The sequence below is a fragment of the Rhincodon typus genome, chromosome 1, assembly GCF_021869965.1.
Source record: "Rhincodon typus isolate 14 chromosome 1, sRhiTyp1.1, whole genome shotgun sequence".
Taxonomy (NCBI): domain Eukaryota; kingdom Metazoa; phylum Chordata; class Chondrichthyes; order Orectolobiformes; family Rhincodontidae; genus Rhincodon; species Rhincodon typus.
In genome coordinates, this window is record NC_063332.1 from 124,631,579 (window position 1) to 124,653,508 (window position 21,930).

The 21,930-nt window shown below is 38.2% G+C and overlaps 2 protein-coding genes across 3 annotated transcripts in view; both read left to right on the plus strand.

Moving 5' to 3' along the window:
- LOC125485058 overlaps positions 1–8,117 on the plus strand; it is a 180,762-nt gene extending 172,645 nt beyond the window's left edge. Inside the window, exon 3 of the mRNA XM_048606093.1 lies at positions 7,859–8,117. Within this exon, the coding sequence (XP_048462050.1) occupies positions 7,859–8,117 (259 nt within the window). The remainder of the gene's footprint in view (positions 1–7,858) is intronic.
- The window catches only part of LOC109912422 (sortilin-related VPS10 domain containing receptor 2), a 367,773-nt gene continuing 353,689 nt past the window's right edge, over positions 7,847–21,930 (plus strand). For both annotated transcript variants that reach the window (XM_048598214.1, XM_048598220.1), the window contains exon 1: positions 7,847–7,929. The gene's annotated coding sequence lies outside the window, so the exon portion shown is untranslated. The remainder of the gene's footprint in view (positions 7,930–21,930) is intronic.

Genomic DNA, 21,930 nt, shown 5'->3' on the forward strand with positions numbered 1-21,930 from the left:
TTAATACCCTTCCTATTCATATACCCATCCAGATGCCTTTTAAATGTTGTAATTTTACCAGCCGCCACCACTTCGTCTGGCAGCTCATTCCATGCACGCATCACTGTCTGCGTGAAAAAGTCGCTCCTTAGATCCCTTTTAAATCTTTCCCTGCTCACCTTAAACCTATGCCTTCTAGTTTTGGACTCCCCCACCATGGGGAAAAGACCTTGTCTATTTACCCTATCCATGCTTCTCATAATTTTATAAACATCGACAAGGTCACCCTCAGCCTCTGACACACCAGGGAAAATAGTCCCAGTCTCTTCAGTCTCTCCCTTTAGCTCAAACCCTCCAACTCCAGAAACATCCTTGGAAATCAATAGTTGTGAATGTTTATTTGGTAAATATTGACACCAAGTATATTTACTTGCATATTATGTGGAAGGTGTCTTTCACTAAAATGTATGTATCTGGCTAAAACAGTGTTGTCATATCACCCCGATCTTCATCGGATGTTTCTATCAGATACCTTTGGCATAATGCAGTGCTAATGGAAATAACATTTCATTAAATAATGAAAGAATATATTTCATGTCGTTGAATAATTTAGTAAATGGAAAACTAGTAGCAATTGCTGTATTAATATTGTTGTGAGAGTTTTCTGGGAAAATAAAAGTTATAAAAAGCAAGTCCTCAACAGTGGACTTTAATATAAAGCATGTTAGGACTTGAAATGGAAAACCAACAACAATGTGCTATGCCAGAGTTATTGAATACAAATAAGTAAACACCCTCCGTACAATATACAGCTTTATGTGCTTGGTGTTAATATTTAAATAATAAACATCTACCATTATTGAATAACTATGGAAGTAAAGCACTCAGAACAAATCCACACTCTGCTTTTCATGTTGCCTGTTCAACAAAAGCATACAGAAAGTTTCATGTACACACAATTGACTGTGTGAATGTTAATATTGAAATTATATGGCCGCGCTAGTGTCTGTGGGATAGTTTTTAATATTTTAATAGTTTAAAACAGAAGATTGTGAATTGGCAATAAGAACAAAAAAGCTGTGGAAACTCAGCAGGTCAGGCAGCAGTTGTGGAGAGAAACAGAGATTATGTTTCAGGTCGATAACCTTTCATCAGAACTGAAGAAAGATAGAAATGTAATAGCTTTTAAGGGAAGGGGCAGGAAGAGCAAAAGAAAGAACTCTCTTATGGTGGAGGCTTGGAGACATCAAATAACAGCCATTGGTTATAAAGAAGAAACAAAGGCCTTGTTCCTATGAGATGTAAATTGCTAACAAAAGCCATCTCAGCACATTATGAAGGAATTAAGAAAAAAATTAAGATGAAGACCAACACAGCAAAAGAAATAAGATGTAGAATGAGATGGAGGCGGAGGTTTAGGATCTAAAGTTGTTGAGATCAATGTTGAGTCCAGAAAGTTGTTGTGTTGAGTTAAAAGGTAAGGTGTTCTTGTGTTAAGCTTTGCTGGAGTATTCTGTCAGGTAATGGGCAGAGAGGCTCAACATATGGAAGTAAGGTGGAGAATTAAATCACATTTTGCATCCCTCCTGCTTTTTACTTCCATTCAACTCCTGAAGAGCTGTTAAATAGGTTGATGACTCGTTATCACTTTTTACATTATTTTGCAAAATCAAACATCCCTGTAACTCATCTTTTATTTAGTAATTGGATATAAAATTAGTGTATATTTCGAACCCCAATTAACCACATGAGGTTAGCAGTAGCTAGCTTTATGAATCATGTTCGACCAAAACATTTCCATTGAAATATTACATGCTGTGAATTAATAACTGCAGTTGTTTAAATTTATGTATTCCTAAATATTCCTAAATCATTATTGCAAATCATGCCATTCATAAAATCTTTCCATGACAGATTTGCAAAATAACTTGTTCAAAAAAAAGAAAAGTTGTTTGCTGATGGCAGGATGAAAAAGGATAATTGCAGGACACATTGTGTACACTGTTCAGGTACTGGAAGCATGCTGTTGATTTTTAATTTGCACAATTGATTTCAGTCGTGAAAAAGCATTTAAGCTTTGATGGTTCTTTGTGTGGTCATTATCTGACAAACTGACATTGAAGATAAACGATTCTTGGGGTAATAATTCCCAGATTACTTGTACTGGGCTCTGCTGACTTCCAGCAAGACTGCTATTGTTTGAATGTTCTTGGTTCAGATAAATAACCAGCTTTGAGCCATGGAACAAGCAGTGATTGTTCTCTACACTGAGGCTCATGCACTGACAGGCTGAGCGAGGATGATAATTAATTGGCCAGAACAGGCTCAATTGCCCTGACTAAATATGTTTTCCCAGAAGCCTTTTCATTGTGAGTACCTAGCAATACCTGCTGTATTTTCTGACTTGTGTTGCTTGCCTGGTTGTTGGATATGAGAGCATTGCTCAAAATGATGAATTGTATTGGATTGATCATGTGCATGACAATATATGAAGCACTGTTTCTATGACAAAGGTTCAGCTTCCTGGCACCTAAGGTGTCTGGAAAATAAAAACTAACTCATCTATTATCTGGATCATTAAATATCATGACAAGAGTGAAGTGATCCCTAATTTCTCTTAAATGTAGGGATGAGTAATAAATATATTGAGATGAAAATTACTTCAGTTTAATCATTTTTCACTCAGAATAGCAGATGAAACAGTTATTAGCGTTTTTTACTAAATATCATATGAGCATCTGTAGTTGGTTTAATCTGGTGTTTGGAACATAGGAACAAGATGAGCGTACCATTCAATTCCTTGAACCTGTTCTGCTGTTCAATTAGATCAATTGGATACATTTGATCTATATCTTAACTCCTTGTACTTGTGTTAGTTCCCTACCTTTGGCTACCAGACATTCGATTAGAGTACAGAGTCTTTCAACACAGAAACAGACCCTTCGGTTCAAATCATCCATGGCGACCAGACGTACCAATCTGACCTAGTCCCATTTGCCAGCATTTAGCCCAAATCCCTTTAAACTTTTCCTATTCATATACCTATCCAGGTGCCTTTTGAACATTGTAATTGTGCCAGCCTCCATCACTTCCTGTGGCAGCTCGTTCTATACACGCACCACCCTTTGCATGAAAAAGTTACCCCTCAGGTCCTTTTTAAATCTTCCCCCTCTCACCTTAAACCTATGCCCTCTAGTTTTGGACTCCCCCACCCTGGGCTATAACCCTATCCATGCCCAACATGATTCTATAAACCTCTATAAGGTCACCCCCTCAGCCTCTGACACTCCAGGGATACACTGAAGGAAACCAGTAGGTTTCACATATTTAGTGCAATCCCTCACACCATGCATTATTTCTGTTCAGAATCATGACCAAATTGTGTTTGTAGCTGAAATAGTCTGCTTCCTTCCTGCCCTCTGTTATTTACATAAGAATATTAAAATTAGCAGCAGGAGAACACCATATAACTGTCAAGCCTGTTCTGCCATTCAATATGATGATGGCTGCACCTAGACTTTAACTCTCGTTTTTTCCATCACTTCCAAATACTTTGATTCCCTGGGATCAAAAATCAAACCATCTCAGCCTTAAATATTCACTGATGGTACATTCTCTGGGGTAGGGAATTCCAAAATGAAGGTATTTCACGTGCTTTTCCTAAATAATCAATCCCTTATCCTGTAACTGTGCTCCCTTGTTCTAGTTCCTCCAGCCAAGGGAAGCACTGGTTCAGTAAGTACCCTGTCAAGCCCCTCAGGCTTGAATATTTCAATAAGATGACTTCTCATTGTTCTAAACTACAGAGAATGGCCTCTCATCCCAGGGACCAATCTACCAGCCTTGGCTTTACTGCCTTCAATGCAAATCATCCTTCCTTACATAGTCCAAAATTCCAGGCAGTATACCAGGTATGGTCTCACCAAATGCCTGTGCAATTGCAGTAAAGCATAAGAACTAGTAGCAGGAATAGGCAATATGATTATAGCTGCTCTCATATCAGCTGATCTCATCTGTACCTCAATCATCTTGCTGTAAAGCTATTTGTCTTCCTAATTTCATGCCGTATCTTCTTGCTAATTTTTTGTGTTACTTGTATGCGTGTACCACATATTTTGTACATCAAAATATTTGAATGTCATACCTTTTAAAAAATTCTTACTAGCCAATCTATAGTCCCACATTTCCCCACATTATTCTCCACCTGCCACCTCATTTCCCACTCACCTGTAGCTTGTGTACATCTCCTTGCACCCTCTTTATGCCCTTTTTACAGCCTACATTCCAACCTAGCTTTGTATTGCCAGCAAATATCAATGCACTACTCTGTCTTTTCATCCAGGTCAATAATATATTTTGTATATGGATGAGGATCAAGCTTTGATTCTCGTGGTACTCCATTAGTCTCAGCCTGCCAAACTGAAAAATACTCCATTTATCTCTACTCACTGCTTCCTATCTATCAGTTTCCTATTCATTAACCAATCTTTCATCCATGTTAATATGTCATGACCAAATCCATGCTAATCTATTACATTGTGTATTAATCTTTTGTATAGCTCTTTATTAAATGTTTTTTGGAAATCCATGTGTATTCCACATTCTGGTTCTCCTTTATATATCCTAATATTTAGACCTCAAAAAACTCAACAAAATGTGTCAGACAGCAATTCAATTTCTTAAAACTCTGTTACTGTGGGGACCTACTATTTGGAAATTGACATTAGAATTATTTAATGTGGATCCTGGCATGTTTTATTTAAAAATCATTGGAAGAAGTTGAAATGCCTTCCATCTGTTGGTGGAGGGAGAAAGCGTGATTGCTTGGGGAGGATTGGAGACAGGGAAAGGGGAAAATCAGATATTCGAGCCACATTAGGCAGCCATCGGTAGTGGTGAGGAGCCGTGTTTGAGGCTGGGAAATCTGCCTTTTTTTGCTCATTCTTATTGCTTTGTGAAGATGCTGTTGGACCTTTTCTTTGAATGCTGCATCCTTGTAGTGATGGTGCTCATATAACAATGTGAAGTAGAGAGAAAAAGATATTGATTCAGTGACGAACATTGTATTGCATATTTGTGGTTGTGTACATCGATAAATGTAAAAGTATTCTTGTGCGTGCTCTTCATTTATTTAACACAAATCTATTCAAAGTTTAGAATTTAAAATGTTATGATGTGAAATTTGGACATTCTACCATATGGATAGAATATTAGTGGGAACACAGGCTTGAATTCCTGTCCGGTGTTCCCCGTGGGTGGAGTTCCATATCATAAATGTGATTTTATTAGAATGTACTCCTTGCATATCTTGAACGGCCAGTGTTCAGTTACCCAGCAGTAATATCCCTAATGTAATACACACAAGAAGGATGATGAAATGAATGCTTAAAAAAAAACCTCTGCAGCAATAAATTTGGGGAATACAAAATGAAAACTTCCTGAAGAAAAGATAGATTGTGGTCCGAATGCATCATGGTACTTCTCTAATGACATTTATGGGATAATATAGTTTTCTATATAAAAACCGAAAGAACTGCGGATGTTGTAAATCAGGAACAAAAACAAAGTTGCTGGAAAAGCTCAGCAGGTCTTGCAGCATCTGTGAAGTAAAAACAGAGTTAACATTTTGGGTCTGGTGACCCTTCCTCAGAACTTTGTTTTTGTTCCTTACATAGTTTTCTGTTGGTCTATTGTGAATGTTAATAAATTATAGACAAGATAGAGGACATTTGATTTTCTTCAATGTAAAACAGCTCTTGCTGGTGTTGTCTGGAAGTGTACACAAATCTCATTAATTACTTGAGGTCTTTTATGCATACTTAAAACCTTAATCCTCCCTTTCAAACTTTTCGTATGTTAATGGAAAATTGAAAGGCTGACTGTTCATCATTGTCTATGGTAGGGATCTGAATTGCTGAAACACAGCAATGAGTAATACAAGACCAGTAATTGACTTCTGAGATAATCTGAACTCAACTGCATCAGTTACATTAAGTAGCTTCAGCTGGGATTTGAAGAGCATGTTACAGGAGATGGCTGTCCTTCAACTGAGGACTGCATCTCCTTTCCAGCTATGTCCATGTATCACCATCTCTCTGTATATCATCAACTGCACAATAAGAAGTGAAAAGTCTTTTCTGGCATTTCCTGTAAAATTACTTAACTGCATTTGTTTTTTCGATGTAAACTCTCCTGGGTTTCAAAAGCTTTGAATGTTATTGGATTGAGTTTTTAATTAGACACTCAAGTGGCTTGTCAGCGATGAAAAGGTATTAACTGATAATGTTTCTCACATTAGGTTACTGCTACTCACTCCTGTAAATGCACAGTGTATAAAGGAAGCAAAAGCAGCGAGAATGCAAAATCACAAGAAAGATCATGATACAGAAAGAAAATTTGGCTCTTCACCCAGAAAGCACCAATTAGCCCTGTACTGATTCACACTTTCTCCAATGCTTTCACATTTTGCAACCAGTATAGTATAAAGCTATTTTCAGAAGCGTGTGGAGGAAGCACTGTGAATATGACAGAATGTCCAGAATTTCCAAGAGCTCTCTAATTGTGATATCAGAGGCGCTTTTGGTTAATTCAACCTGAAAATATGTCTCTTGGCTTAATCCCATAAACATTCATCTGATCGCATGGTATTTTCTGCCTTTCAAAAGAGGAAGAACTTAGTCCACATTCCGCGTAGTTAGTTGGTATTCCCACATTATGGGCACAATTTAATTTAGACCAGAGAGTCAGCATGATCCCAGTTTACCTCCTTTAGTGAAGGCCTTCTGAAGTAAGTGTCGAAAGACCTTCCCAGGTTAAGGACCCTGGGGTCAGAAATACACCCCTGTCCTGAGTTGGTAGCTAATTGAAGGCAGGCAGCTTCTCAAAACCATCAATGCTGGCACTTGGGGATCAGTGGTAGCTACCAGCACTACATCCATGGGCGGCCCATGCTCAGTGAAGAACATTGGTAACAGCTGAGTGTGTGTGCAATTGTGTGTGTGTGTGTGTGTGTGTGTGTGTGTGTGTGTGTGTGTGTGTGTGTGCGCGTTTGTGCATGTTTATGCGTGTTAGTAGGTGGAGATGTTGGGTGGGGATGGCTGGCCATGGGATAGGGTGATGTCAGGAACGTGGGCTTATTGGCTTTTGGCAACCTCTCCTCCTGAGTGTCTAAATGTGAAGAACACTGACCACCCCTCTGCCCTGGGAACAAATGTGACAGGGTTTGTTTATTTTTGGGTTTCTGCATTGTGACTGTCCAGCCATTCGTAGCTGGATGAAGCCCTTAAATGTTCAATCATTACCCCCATGAGCCTTCCTGCCTCAGGCTTAATTGGGATTGGGGCAGAAGTGAGAAAGCAGTGGGTCTGCACTAGGCTCATCTCTGTGCCGTTCATCTGCAAACTTGCCTCTTCTCAGAGCGCATTGCTTAAAATCAGCAAAAATGCAATCCGACCCCTACCCTATTTGGAAGTCCAGTTCACATACTGATTATTTTTGTGAAGAACTCTTTAACTGGGTCTTCAATTTATCTTATATCAGTTTACAACTAACTGTATGTAAAAATAAAATGTCTGTTGGTTGGCAATCTTTGAGACCCTTGAGCCAATCTTAACCAAATTTTGTGGGATAATACCTTGAATGAAGGAATCTGTTGTCAGTGAGTTGACATCTAACCATCCCCACCAGGGGGACTTTGGCTCTGAGTCAGGGATCTCGTGACCCTACCTCCACTGCCTCGACTGATACCATGAACTCAAAGAGGCTTAAACCAGACTTAACTATGTAACCCAAGAAAGACTGTGACAAACTTGCATCATCAGTCCTTGTCTTTCTTTCACATTTCATATGTTTTTTCTCATTTTTTATTAGATTCATGCAGGTTTCTTCTGAGACACTACAAGCCATTACTTGTTAAAGGGAACATGACAGGCACAAAGCAAAGCCACAAAGGTGAGGAAGCTGAGCGAAAAAAATTGACAAAAAGTGACAGGCAGCAATTAGAAAAGGAGAAAATGAAGAGGCTAAAGCATAAAAGCAAGAAGTTGTCAATTGGTGACAGAATGCCAGGAGAGCTAGTGCTGCAAGAAAAGGGTATGATTTTGGCAAATATTCAGAAGTATGCAAATATTGTGGTGTAACAAAGTGGAAAAAGAGCCACCTTCAAAGTGTCGCCCAAATAGAAAAGTTTAATGCCATTCTTAAGTGAGCCATCTGATCCACCAAATGTTTTTCATATTTAACAACAGCCACACCAAAACATAACTGGAGAAAGAGTAGAAAATATAAGAGTTGAGTTGGATCACCAAGAAACCTCTTTTTGGCTCAAGAAGAAAGAACTTCTGATGTGGTCTATCATGAAACATTTGATGTTTCAACTAATATTGAAAATGCCAGTAATAACAATAATGAGAATATATATAATATATATGTAGTCAATATATAGATACTGCAGGCGTTTTCATTAACACTGATAACGAAATGTTCAGAGTAAGAACAAACGTTGAAAAAATACGTGAAAATATGGATTTTGATCCTGAGATTTTGAGACTGACACTAAGGATTTAGAAAATGCTTAGTAGAAATTATATAGAAAATTTGTAAATCTTATTAGAGTCAAGCCAAGTACAATAAAACATGTGAAAGTTAATTCATTGTAAAAAGAAATATTTTTTATGTTGTTAAGTATTATAATTTTGTGTGAATTTGGGTATTTGTGTTTCGTATTAAAACTTAATTAAAATAAATGTGTGAAATGGTAATTAAGTAAATTGTTAAATCAGATCTTTTGGATATATGAAATGGTTTGAGTAATTTACTTGATAGAAACATTGTGGTTTGGTTTTTCAGCTTTACTGTCTATCTCTGATGACATGGGCTGCTTTCAGCACATTAAACCTGTTTTCTTTACCTATCTTTCCCATTATGACCTTTTCTTTCTCTTGAGCAAATCATTATCCATCCCTTTGTCTCCATAAATGTTGCTCTCTCTCTCTCTCTCTCTGAGCTCCATCTCCACTTATCCACGCACTGCTTTTCCCTCCCCCACCCCCCTGTCTTTAGCATTGATAACACCTTTTCTTGGATACCATCGGTTGTGAAGATGGGTCACTGGACTTGAAACGTTAACTCTGCTTTCTCTGAATCGATGCTGCCAGACCTGCTAAGTTCCTGTAGCTATTTCTGTCTTTGTTTCAGATTTCCAGCATCTGCAGTTCTTCGTTTTATTTTAATATCTAACACATTCAGTCCATATGCCTGTTGGTTGAATATCTCAGCTTAGTTCGTGGAAACATGTTCTTTATCTTTTATTTTCTAAACCTTATTTTTAACTTTCAATCCTTTACTTCCAATGTGCAGGGAAGGTAGCCCTGCTTGTCATTATATAATTTGAAGCTGTGTTCCAGATCTACCTGTTTTCTATAGAAAATTATTTATTTTATGCAAATCATGCTTCCTATCACAAGAATGCAAAATGGAACTCTGAGCACTGAGACCAGTCTGCCCAGCTTGCTGACCACTGTTAATTTCATGATCATTACCTTCAGTGGATGGAAAATTGTACAGCCATAAATCATACACTCTGATATCCGTACCCACGTTTCTGATATGTATCCCTGTTGGATGAGGCTCTGCACCTCTGATGCTACTGATGAAATTTAGTCTATTATTTCTTGGCTGCAGTGGTAAAGAACATTAGTCAACAAAATGTGTACAATGTACATAAATTGCAAGGTTAAGAAAATGGAATTTCAAAGAACGAGAGGTGACTTTATTGAAGCATACAAAAATGTAGGCGACTTAACAAGTTAGATCTCGAAAGATTGTTTCTCAATGTTGGAGAGTCTGGGACTAGAGCGCAGAATCTCAGAATAAGGGGAGATGAAGAGAGATTTCTTCTATCAGAGGGTAGTGAATCTGTGAAATTCCTCATCTCAGAGTGCAGTTGGAGCTGGGTCAGTAAGTATATTCAAGGTTGAGATGGACAGATTTTCAATCAGTTAGGGAATCAAGGTTTAGAGGGAAAAGACGGGAAAATGGGAGCATTATCAGCTCAGTCATGATCTCATTAAGTGATGGAGCAGACTGTATTCGACTCTGCTCCCATGTCTTATGGTTTTCTGATCAGATCATTCATTATCTCCTTGAGTGGCAGAGCAGACCCAATGGGCTGAGTGGCCTGATTCTGCTCCTATGTCTTATGGTCTTATGTCAGAGTTATAATTCAAAAGTCATTAAATAAATCATGAATCTTTATGGTCTTGTGTCTGCTATTCTGTAATCTCCTTCATCTCCAGAATATCACATTGCCTGCCAGTTTCCCACCTGCAAATATTCCATTCCTCTAATTTTGGCTTGACGCTTTCCCCTAACCTGTTTTGTTATTCGTTATCATATCTTCAACTGAGTAGGCTCAATCTTTTAGAATTCCTTCTTTATACTTCTCTGCCTCTCTGTTGCCTACTTTGCTTGTAGATTCCTCCAGAAGTTCTCCTTTTGATCCCTCCCCCTCTAATAACTTATTCTTTCATTTGAATGGTATTCGTTTTTTTTGAATGCCCTTTGAAGCATTATAAATGTAATTTGCTGTTGATTGGCGTACCTCATTTGGAAGATCCATTTTAGTGTTCTCTATAATTTATTTTTGTTAATTTCTTGTAAAATTAAATGGTTTATAAATATGCCATATATTGAAGAAATTATTGTTTCATTCCTAACGTTAGCTTGATAGTTATGAATGTGAAAATGGATAAAATGTAAATGTGAGGATTTTTTTAGCCAGAGGAGATGACACAGTGACAAGTACTGCTGCCTCACAGCACCAGGGACCCAGGTTCAATTCCAGCCTTGGGTGACTGTGGAGTTTGCATGTTTTCTCTGTGCCTGCATGGGTTTCCTCCTGGTGGTCTGGTTTCCTCCCACAGTTTAAAGATGTGCAGGCTAGGTAGATTGGCCATGGGAAATGTAGGATTATGGGGACAGGGTGGGGGTTGGTCTGGGTCGGATGCTCTTCGGCAGGTCAGCGCAGACTCAATAAGTCGAATGGCCTCCATCTGCACTGTAAGGATTCTCAGCTTCCCTGTAAAAAAATAAAAAATGCAATGAAAATTGTGCTGCTGTAGCATCCTGTTTTGGGTAATGTCACAGTGCTGTGAATGCTGATTGCAATGTGGTCTTAGAAATGAACTTCAATTTATTTTGTACTCCAGCATTTCATGTTGAAGGAATTATTAATAACAGTCACTGTGTGGCCAGGTGATAACAGACTATTGATGTTAAGGCTGGTCTGTAGTGATATGATCAGTGTTCTATTTGAACAGTATGATTTGACAAAGCTTCAGTTAACACAAATTAACCTGATATGGACAAACTGGTGGTAACATGGACTTTGTTTTCTGTCAGTAGCAGGTTAGTTGCTTTATGATTAAAACAAAATTAAATTAGGATTCAAAGCCTCTGACTAAACTGCACATCTACAACATGTTTCAGTAGATTTTTAAAAGCAAATATTGCTTCCATATGACAAAACGAGCAATGGGAATCCATTATCCTTTTAGTATATACCATGTCTGTCCCATTTCTGTTTTACTGAATTAATCATTTAGTTTACAGTGTACAATGCATTTAACAAGGGCAGCAGTGATAACATCATCATTTGAGTTTCCATGATTGTCATTATTTATTGCTAACTGGCACTGGGTTGGTAAGGGCAGTTTTGATAAGTACATGATTATCTTCCATCCCATCAGAAAGTTCTGATCATAAGGAGTGCAAGTCAGAAAATCAGGGCTATGATATGCTAGTCACATCTTCGCACCAGACTTCCCATAAAAGCAGTTTCCCACTGAAAACATGAGATTGTGGAATTACCATTTAATATTTAATATTTACACATTTTCTAAAAACACCCTACAATTTCCTTCTTTATGATAAAGATAACTGTTGCAAAATGTTTGGTGTTAGTAGGCCATTTTTAGTTGCATCCCACTCCTTTTCAAAGTTGCATCTCATTAAGTGAACTTTTTTTTTCCTTTATTGGCTTCCTACATATACCTGATTGATTGCATTTTGTTGTAAAGATGCTGATAATTAGTTGCTTCAATTTCCCACACTCTGCAGAAATATAACTTTGACATTCCTATTTAATGGACTGTTAAGTTCATAGTGAAACAGAATATTGCAATCTTTTAGGGGCAAATAATACGATATTAGCAAAAGTTCAGATTATGCAGAGAACTTCAAACTTAAAACAAATAGACTAATGTCTGAACGAGTAAAATCCCACAAGTTCTGAAAATCTGAACTGAAAATATGAAATGCTGGCAACGTGAAGATGATCAGACAGCACCTGTGGAGAGAACAGAGAAAGCATTTCAGTGAATTCCTTCCTCAAGGATCGGTACTGAAATATCTATTGTTCACTATCCACAGTTCTTCCTGACCTGTTCTGTGTTTCTGTGTATACTATTCCAATCTGTTTCTCAGTCCTGAGTTCTTAGCTCAGTGTCATGCTGGTAAATAAGTTTACAGGTTTAACTCCTTCTTAGTAACATACATTAAACTATTGTGCCTTCTCCCACAATTTGTTTCAAAATTAATCAGTTGATATATCACTCTTAGCTGGTTACCATAGCCATTGGGTCCTTAGAAATAAAGCTATGCACTTATACTGTATTTAGTATTGATCAGTTGACTTAGTTATGAAAATATGTTATAGAAAATATAAATTTATGATGTAATCAGCTGGATATAACTTGAACTTTTTGAAAAGAATGAATTTTAAAGCATGGGGTGCTGGCTACAGCAGTAAAACTGTTGCATTTGCAAAGAATACAAGCTACTTGATTAGAGTCACTGTATCAACATGTTTTCAGATGAAGGCCACAATACAAAGTTTGTGGGCAGATTGGGTTTGAACACAGCCAGAGAGATCTTACCATAGGGTAAACAGCTTTTGCCTTCTCTCTCTTTCTCTGAAAACTCTCACTGCAAAGTCTGAGAGTTATAAACTCTCAAGGCTCATCACCACAAGTGGAGGGGTCTTAAAGGAGAAGTCTGAATCTACACCTGAAATAACACTCAGAAGAATTTTGTATATTTTTTCAGACTTGGAAGCATTATTGTATGAATTTATGAAGAAGGGTACTTGGACATAATTGCACATTTAACCCCTTTTAAAATAATCTTCGCATCTTTGTTTGAGTCTTTTCTTTCCCCACTATACACCAGTTAATAACTTGTTAACATAAGGAAGCTGGGTGACTTATTTCTGATTCAGGCAGTATCACCTTCCTTTTTGAATTCAAACTTTGTTCTGGTCAGTGGAGGAGTGAGCCAAAGAAAAGAATTAGCCCTGCCCTCATAACTGAACCTTAACAACTCATGGAATAAGATTTGTGGGAATGCCATCTCATCCTGAATTTGTTGGCACTATGGGAGCATATGGTTGTCCTTGCAAATGTTTAGTTTCAGGTAAACACTGAAAATCGTGCAACACTCAAACTAAAAAGATGTTTTTGCAACTGGATTCATGGGAATTCTGTTTCTCCCTTGCTTAGCATCTCACGATTTTATACTTTATACTTCGGGGAAGGGTGAGGATGGGATTCATGTCTTCAATGCTTCTAGTGAAAAGTTCTGTGTGTCTATTAAACAGAGAATATATTTTAAACATATTTAGACTTTTCCACTATAATTAGTGCCTTGGTCACCATGCTGCAGGCACTGTTTCTTAAAGAGGGTGAGCAAATGATGTAATATGTTTCAAGATGGCCTAAGGTTGCAACTTCATTTCACTCTTCATCCTGTGGGAAGTATCTTTTCTCTGCTTACCATTTATCCCCAGTCCTTAAGAACTGAAATTGAATTTTTGATTTTTGTGCAGCTCTTGGGGGAACATGATTTCAGGACATGGTCTGCCTCTGATTCTTTTAATTTTGCAACTATAGCTTGAATGATTCCTCTTTTTCTTAACTGCACTATGTTTCAGAAAGGTCACTTCAGGCAGGGTTATGTGGCTGCCTAGAAGAGAGAGAGAACATTGGAGAGTGGGTCATCACTGGGTCATTGCCACATACCTCCTGTCTGCCAGCATGTGAATAACTTTGACTGAGAGTAGGAATCAATGTACTGCTGCTCATGTTAGTGCAGGGTTGGCTTACAGGGACCAAAAGGATTGTGGGCAAAAGTAGATTTAGTATCCACAGCCATGACCCCCTCCCCCCCAAAAAAAACAGAAGGATCAATGTCACCTCATTTATTTGGTAACATGTTCCCAGTGAGACTCGACATTTCTTTCTGGACACTGATGTCTGAAAAAAATTGTTGTCTGTTTGCATAGGGGCAGATTGTACAGATATGAGTATCATTCATGCTTTCTGCAACAAGAAAATGGCTGGACATGATCCTATTAACGAATTTACAGTCTGTGTAAATTCCTAGTGTCCTGCTAGATACTAATATAATGCAGGAGCGTTCTGAAATACCTGAAATATGATTAACTGACAGCTTCTGTTAGTTGAATTCCATCTTTTTTTGGGGGGTCGGAGCTGAGTTATCTTTATCTCTTCCCACAGCATCTGTGAAACTCAGCTGAAAGGGTAGCCAGAAAATCTGGTGTTGCTGATGTTAGTCTCTGTTGGCAAGTAATTAGAGTAAATCAGGTGGAAGCAGCTGCTCTTGTTTCTGTCCTGCTGGACAGGGAAATATTCATCTTTGTTTCATGTCTCGTTCTAACACACTCAGAGAACTGGGAGCTGACTGAAGGCAGGCGAAATGAGAGTGGGGGAGGTTTCCACTGCTGGAAACTTTCTATTGTATTTGGACATCAAGAGTTCTCTTTCCAACAATGGTGCTCTGCTCGTTTTAAAAAATTAGCAATCTGTTGACAAAATTAGACTCTCAGAAGCAGCACATTTTAATGGGTGTTTTTCCACAATTTGGTTTGTAGTTCATTAGCCATACCGGAAAACAGGCGTTTCCTTGATTTTTTTTATTTGAGGAATTTCACTCTTCTTGTGTTAGTGTGGGATTCACACCCATAGGACATTTTACATGAGCAAAGTTTTTATAATATATATTTCATCAGAAAAAGCTTGCCAGGTTTGTGACGTTTCTCTTGGGGGAGTTTTCAACATGCTGTCAAGTTATTTAACTGATTTTATGTATCGATATCCAATTCATTTGAACTGTCCATTGATTTCAGTGCAAATTAAAATTGAATAGTTCCAATAATGAGTGGCTAGTCCACAGATCCAGGTTTATGCTAGGTGGTGTGTTGAAAATCCACCTCTTCCTCTGTCCCTGCAACTGAGGTGATTTGTTTGAATCAATATGTTGCTTTTCCTGTTGAGTATATTTGGATTGTGTATCATAAGATTGCAGGTTCTAGTGGTTCTATGAAGGACATAAGTTATGCAGAAACCTTGTCAAATTGTCAAGTTGTGCCAAAACCAGATCTTCCATACTAGTCATGATGGGAGAGTTAATGTTAAGGTGAGCTTTGTTGATTCTTCTATCTTGGATTTGCTTTGTAATGTTATCAGTACGTTCCTTAGAGTTGTCTATATTCATTTTCTAACACCAGATGGCTTCATTGTGTACATGAAAAAATAATTTACATCTATTTGGACTTTCAAAATCCATGGACTTTACAATGCCAATGAGCATTTTCAAAATGTATTATTACAGCCAGTCCCTGGGTGAGGTTTTCCAGACAGACTAACTCAAATTGTCAACTCATGGCTGAGGATGGATAAAGCAGATCCCCTTCTTTATTCACTTGTCCCATCAGTTGATGCAACAAGGTTAAATAGATACCTTTCTCTCAGATCAAATGAATATATGCTTCTTAAAAAGTAGCCAATTTAACCAGGCTTTCTTGAGTTGACTAAAATGAGTTTATAAGGTACTAAATGTGAGAAGAAATAAAAATACAACACACATACACAGATTAAAAATAAGACGTGAGCCCAAAAAAAGGAACAAAGTGAAATGATAAGTGTTAAAATGTGTACAGATCAGTCTCTGGGTTGGTTATGAAGAGTAGTTAGTGGAACATTGATCATTGCGCAGTCGATTCCGAGATTCTTGACTTTGCAGGTTAGTGGAAATTCTTTAGCCTGTGAGAGAATTCTTTACCTGCAATGCAGACTTGATTCATGTATGGTTCTTTGACTGTGACTTCTACTGCACGCTAGAGCTTGAACCCAAGCTGGTGCATCTGACAACCCCAGCCTACTAGCATGCATAAACCAGGATGGAAACTCACTTTTAACCCCTTTCCCTCTTGAAAAGAGAAAACACAAACATGTCTTTTACTCAAACTACTCTCTTTTCTCTCTTTTTGTTCATTGAAGGGATATGGGCATCACTAGCTGGCCAATATTTATTGCCAGCATTGGTTGCCCTTAAACAGCTGGTGGTCAGCTGCCTTGTTGAATCACAGCAGTCCATCTGCCGTAGGTAGACCCATAATGCCCATCATATTCACAGTCTGAGATACTGGAGGTTATACTTCAGATTGTTGTGCATTTCTTCCTTTTGAAGCTTCCTTGACATCTTCAGGTATGACATGATAGTGTCCCTTTCCAAATAACCACTGAATTTAGAACTGCAGTCATTTTTGGTTGTATTTCTTCCTTTACAAAAATCATGTTGTAATTAAAAATTCAATACATGCACTAGTGAACCGGGGTTATGATCGTGATCATTACTATTAAAGTATAGCAAGGATAGCAGCCACATTGCTATTTGTGGGAGCTTGCTGTGTGCACTGTGATAATGCTATCAAAAATCTGTCATTGTAATGTTGATTGAAGATAAATATTAGCAATTCAATGTCATTACAAACCCATTTTATGTATTTTTATTATGTTATGGGCTCTCTTCCACCATCTCAAGATCCCTCAAATTAAGGACAATAAAATTGCTGCATTACCCAGGTTGTAAAAAATAAGTATCAAATTCACTGCTGATGTCTCTGAACAAAAAGTTCCTTCTCACTTATATTGATTCAAGCACCTTATAAAGATATCAACTGACTTCAAATCAGCTATCTTCTCACGAACTCCATTTCCTTTGTTCACTCTCCTGTGGGGAAGCCTTTTCTAATCTCTGACATTGTGTGAAAGTGTGCAATCTAGTACTGCATTCCTTATCCAAGTTAAACAGCTTGCCTATTTATGTGGTGTTAGTCTTGGCTCAGTGATAGGACTGGCACCTCTGAATCAGCACATTGTGGTTTCAATTTCTGCCTAATTCTCCAATTTTTGAAAGAATTATGAACAAGTTAAATTTTTTAAAAAATTACTTTTTGCTTCATTCAGAGTGCAACCACTAGAAAATCTGTCCTCGTAGTAAGGTGTGGCTGGAACTTCATTTAATACGATTGGGTACCAGCATGCAGTAGCTTTTACATTTATTCATATAAAGTATGCTGTGACTTTATCAATGACAGCTGCCTTGAATCATAGTCACAGCACAATTTCCAGGGTTAGATTACTATAGAGGGCTTGTGAAACTTCTCCAATTGTGATAGCCTGATCAGACGAAATGTCCTGATTCAATCTGCAAGCTGTGCATTAAATCTGTAAACTATATTTAGGGGGTAAGTCCATTTTCTGACTGCTTTGACTGAAACGTAGTCAATAAATGAGATTTACATTTTAAAATAAATGATCATTCTTTAAAAAGACTTTATATTGTGTACTGCCTTTAGGAAATATTTAAAAAGAGAATTCTAGGATGAGCACTGTTACCTTGTGAACAACATTTTCTCTAAGCTTCAGGTTCATGCAGAAAACTGAAAGGTTCTGCACAGGCTGTGCACAAGTTGGCCGCTCTAAATTAACACATATACTAGGCTGTACAAAAAAAAATCAAAGGGGCCATGCACTTAAAAAACCACCCACTCTCTCCTCCAGAGAATTAGGGGAATATTTGTTATAAATGCAGCATTTTATACCAGATATCTACGCTCTGCATCCTTTCTATTTAACCATGAGAAACAATAGATAGATTGCTGGAGGTCACAGACAAAATAAGTGGAAGATGTAATTGGAAGCTTAAATTAAAATGAAACGATGGCTTGTAAAAAGAAAAAGAAAGAAAAATGAAGAAAATAGATTAGGGAAACAAACCTAACTTTATTGGTTCTTTTGAGAGTGTAATTTGGATGTATCACTGAGGGAGAGAAAAAAATTTAGGGTAAATGATGATCAGCTTGGTTTCCTCCCTGTTACACCAAATCTATATTCCATAGGGGAAATTAAGCTTACCAACCAGGCACTTCCTCTCCCATATTGCTAACATTAATGTGAGAAGCTTGTGGACTTCTTTGTAATGAAGATAAACAGCCTGTTTGCTTCTCTCCCTTCCTCTTGCCCTGAACTTGCATCATTCACTGGTTTAACTCCTGTGTCGCTTCATTCCCCATTTGAGTTAATCTTTTCCATCTCGTGCCATTATCAGCCTGATCTTGAAAGTAATCCTCAATCTCTCCATTCTTACGAACTACTGCCCTATCTCCCTTTCCTTTACAAAGTTCTTAAACGTGCTGCTGACTCTGCATTTATCTTTGCTGTGACTCCATGATTGAGTCTCTCCAAACAGGTTTCTGCCACAGTATCAAAGCAATTCTCATCAAAGTTGCAAATTATATTCTATATGTATGTGACAAAGGGAAGCTAACCCTCCCTGATCTATTTGCAGCCTTTGCAATTGATCACACCATCCTCCCTGACATTTCTCCATCATTATCTAATTGGGTATGACTGTTGTTGCCTGGTTCCATTCTTATCTATATGATCATAGCCAGAGAGTTTCTTGAAATTGTTTCCTGCTCTGGAAATATTATCTTTGGTATCTCCCATATCTCATTTGCATGTTGTGCTGAAATAGAGTAATAGAGATATACAGCATGGAAACAGACCCTTCGGTCCAACTCGTCCATGCCAACCAGATATCCTAAATAAATCTCGTCCCATTTGCCAGCATTTGGCCCATTTCCCTTTAAAAGCCTTCCTATTCATTTACCCATGCAGATGCCTTTTAAATGTTGTAATTGTACCAGCCTCCACCACTTCCTCTGGCAGCTCATTCCATAAGCATATCACCCTCTGCGTGACAAAGTTGCCCCTTAGGTTCCTTTTAAATCTTTCCCCCTCACCTTAAACCTATGTCCTGTAGGTTTGAACTCCCCCACACCATGCCCCTCATGATTTTATAAACCTCTGTAAGGTCACCCCTCAGCCTCCAACGCTCCAGGGAAAATAGCCCCAATCTATTCAGCCTGTCTTATAGTTAAAATCCTCAAGTCCTGGCAACATCCTTGTAAATCTTTTCTGAACCCTTTCAAGTTTCACACCATCCTTCCTATATCAGGGAGACCAGAACTGCACGCATTTCGGGCCAAACCAATGTCCTGTACAGCCGCAACATGACATTCCAACTCCTATACTCAATGCATTGACCAATAAAGGCAAGCATACCAAACATCATCTTCACCACTTTCAAGGAACTATGAACCTGCACTCCAAGATCTCTTTGTTCAGCAACATTCCCCAGGACTTTACCATTAAGTGCATACGTCCTGTCCTGATTTGCCTTTCCAAAATGCAAAACCACACATTTATCTAAATTAAACCTCATCTGCTTGGCCTACTCCTCGGCCCATTGGCCCATTTGATCAAGATCCTGTTGTACCACCTTCTTCGCTGTCCACTACACCTCCAATTTTGGTGTCACCAGCGGACTTACTAACCATACCTCCTATGTTCATATCCAAATCATTTATATATAAATGAAGAAAAGCAGTGGACCAACACCGATCCTTGTGGCACACTGCTGATCACAGGCCTCCAGTCTGAAAAGCAAACTTCCACCACCATCCTCTATCTTCTACCTTCGAGCCAGTTCTGTATCCAAGTGGCTAGTTCTCCCTATTTTCCTTGTGATCTAACCTTGCTAAAGTCTGCCATGAGGAACCTTGTGGAACACCTTACTGAAGTGCATACAGATCACATCCACTGCTCTGCCCCTTTCTTCAAAAGACTCAAGTCAGTGAGACACAATTTCCCTCGCACAAAGCCGCGTTGACTATCCCTAATCAGTCCTAGCCTTTCCAAATACATGTAAATCCTGCCCTTCTGGATTCCCTCCACCAACTTGCCCACGACCAATATCTGTCAATTTACATAGTTCTACCTCATCATTACCATTGTCAACCTCTGCACGGTTTATAACTTGTCATTCTGTTTGTCTGACATCCAATACCAGATGACCAATTATTTCTTACAACTAGTGGGTAAAACACTGAAGCTTTGGTCGGCATCAGAAGCTCCATTCCATAGGCACCACACTTAGTCCACACAGTTCCATCTCCCACAGTTACACCTGAATTCGCCTCAGCCTTAAACACTCAATCGTACCTTTGGTACTTCCAGATGAGACTATTCCAATGAACCCTAGACTATTTCCATAAACATGAAGTCACCTGAAACTCCATTGCTCAGGTTGTCAAGTTGCATCCAAGTTCCGATAACCCAGCATTCCAGCGTGCTGCATTAGATTGGTTCCCAGTTATGCAACATCTCAATTTTAATGGCCTTATTTTCAAATTGCTCATGACCTTGCCCTCTGTGTAATGTAAGTACAAATGATTATTGTTGTTTATGTCAATGCATTTTAATTGCTCCTGCCAATGTGCACCTTACTAATCTTTTAACAAGATTGCAGTAAACCAAATTTAACAGTGTGAAAGAGGAAATGATTGGGAATTGTTTTATATCACGGTGAGAAAAGAATCTTTAAGGTAATAAGCTGCTTACAGATGGTAGCAATGTCTCACTATAATGGATTTGCACTTTGCTGGCATTGCTATCCAAGGTTTGGATTGCCTGTCTTGTATTATCAAAAACAACAAAATTATTTGTTCCTAAAGTTGTCAAGAGTTTAAGTTTTGTGTTGCTTGTTATGTATTGAATATCTCTCATGTTAGTACTCTAGGATTTCATCAGGATGCTGTAGAAGACCTGAAAGAGCACATCTTGTTTTTTTTATATAAAACATACACATTTCAGATTTGATCTGCTTTTGGGTAGTCAGTAGATGTGTTTTAAGGATAAATTCCATTTGTTTTTAAATTCTTGTTATATTCTTGTTAAGGAGATCAATTAGTGCATATTGTTACAAATATTAAAAGATCACTGAGCTTCTGGATAACATTGTTATTGCAGAAGTACAGCATCTGTGTACAACAACCGTTATTTATTGCCATTATTGGCCAGAATGTGAAATTTTATTCTGTCTGCACATAAAGAAAGAACCAGCACTTATGCAGCAACTTACCATCTCCCTCGGAAATACTCTCAAATGTGTCACTTTCACTTAAGGAATTTGAAGTGCGGTCATTGTAACTGCCGTATTTGTTGTGCAGTAACATTGTATGCAGCAAGACCCTACAGTCAGTCAGTATAGCTAACACTCTTGAGGAAGGAATGTAACTGCAGTTACACCATGGATTGATATTTATGTTATCCCTGGTCAGGAGAACAGGAGGATGAACCAACAAGTTAGAGTGCCATGCCAATAACAGCATATCTACTGCCAATCCACCCTTCCCTGCCTGTTTTACAGATGGCAGGGCTGGCATCCCATGGTTTGTCTGCCTATGGCACATTTACACTGGGACCCAGGGGGCTCACCTTCAATGTAAAATCCAGCTTCATGTTTCGCTTTGAACACCGTGACTTTCTAATATCTTGTCAAAAGGTAACAACTCCAACAATGCACATTTGCTTTGTAATAAAGCACAAAGTAAATACAGTATTATCAAAAAGTCATAAACCTGAAATATTAACTCTTGTGATAGTACTGTATTTACTTTGTGCATTATTAGAAAGCAAATGTGGATTGTTGGAGTTGTTACCTTTTGACAAGATATTAGAAAGTCAC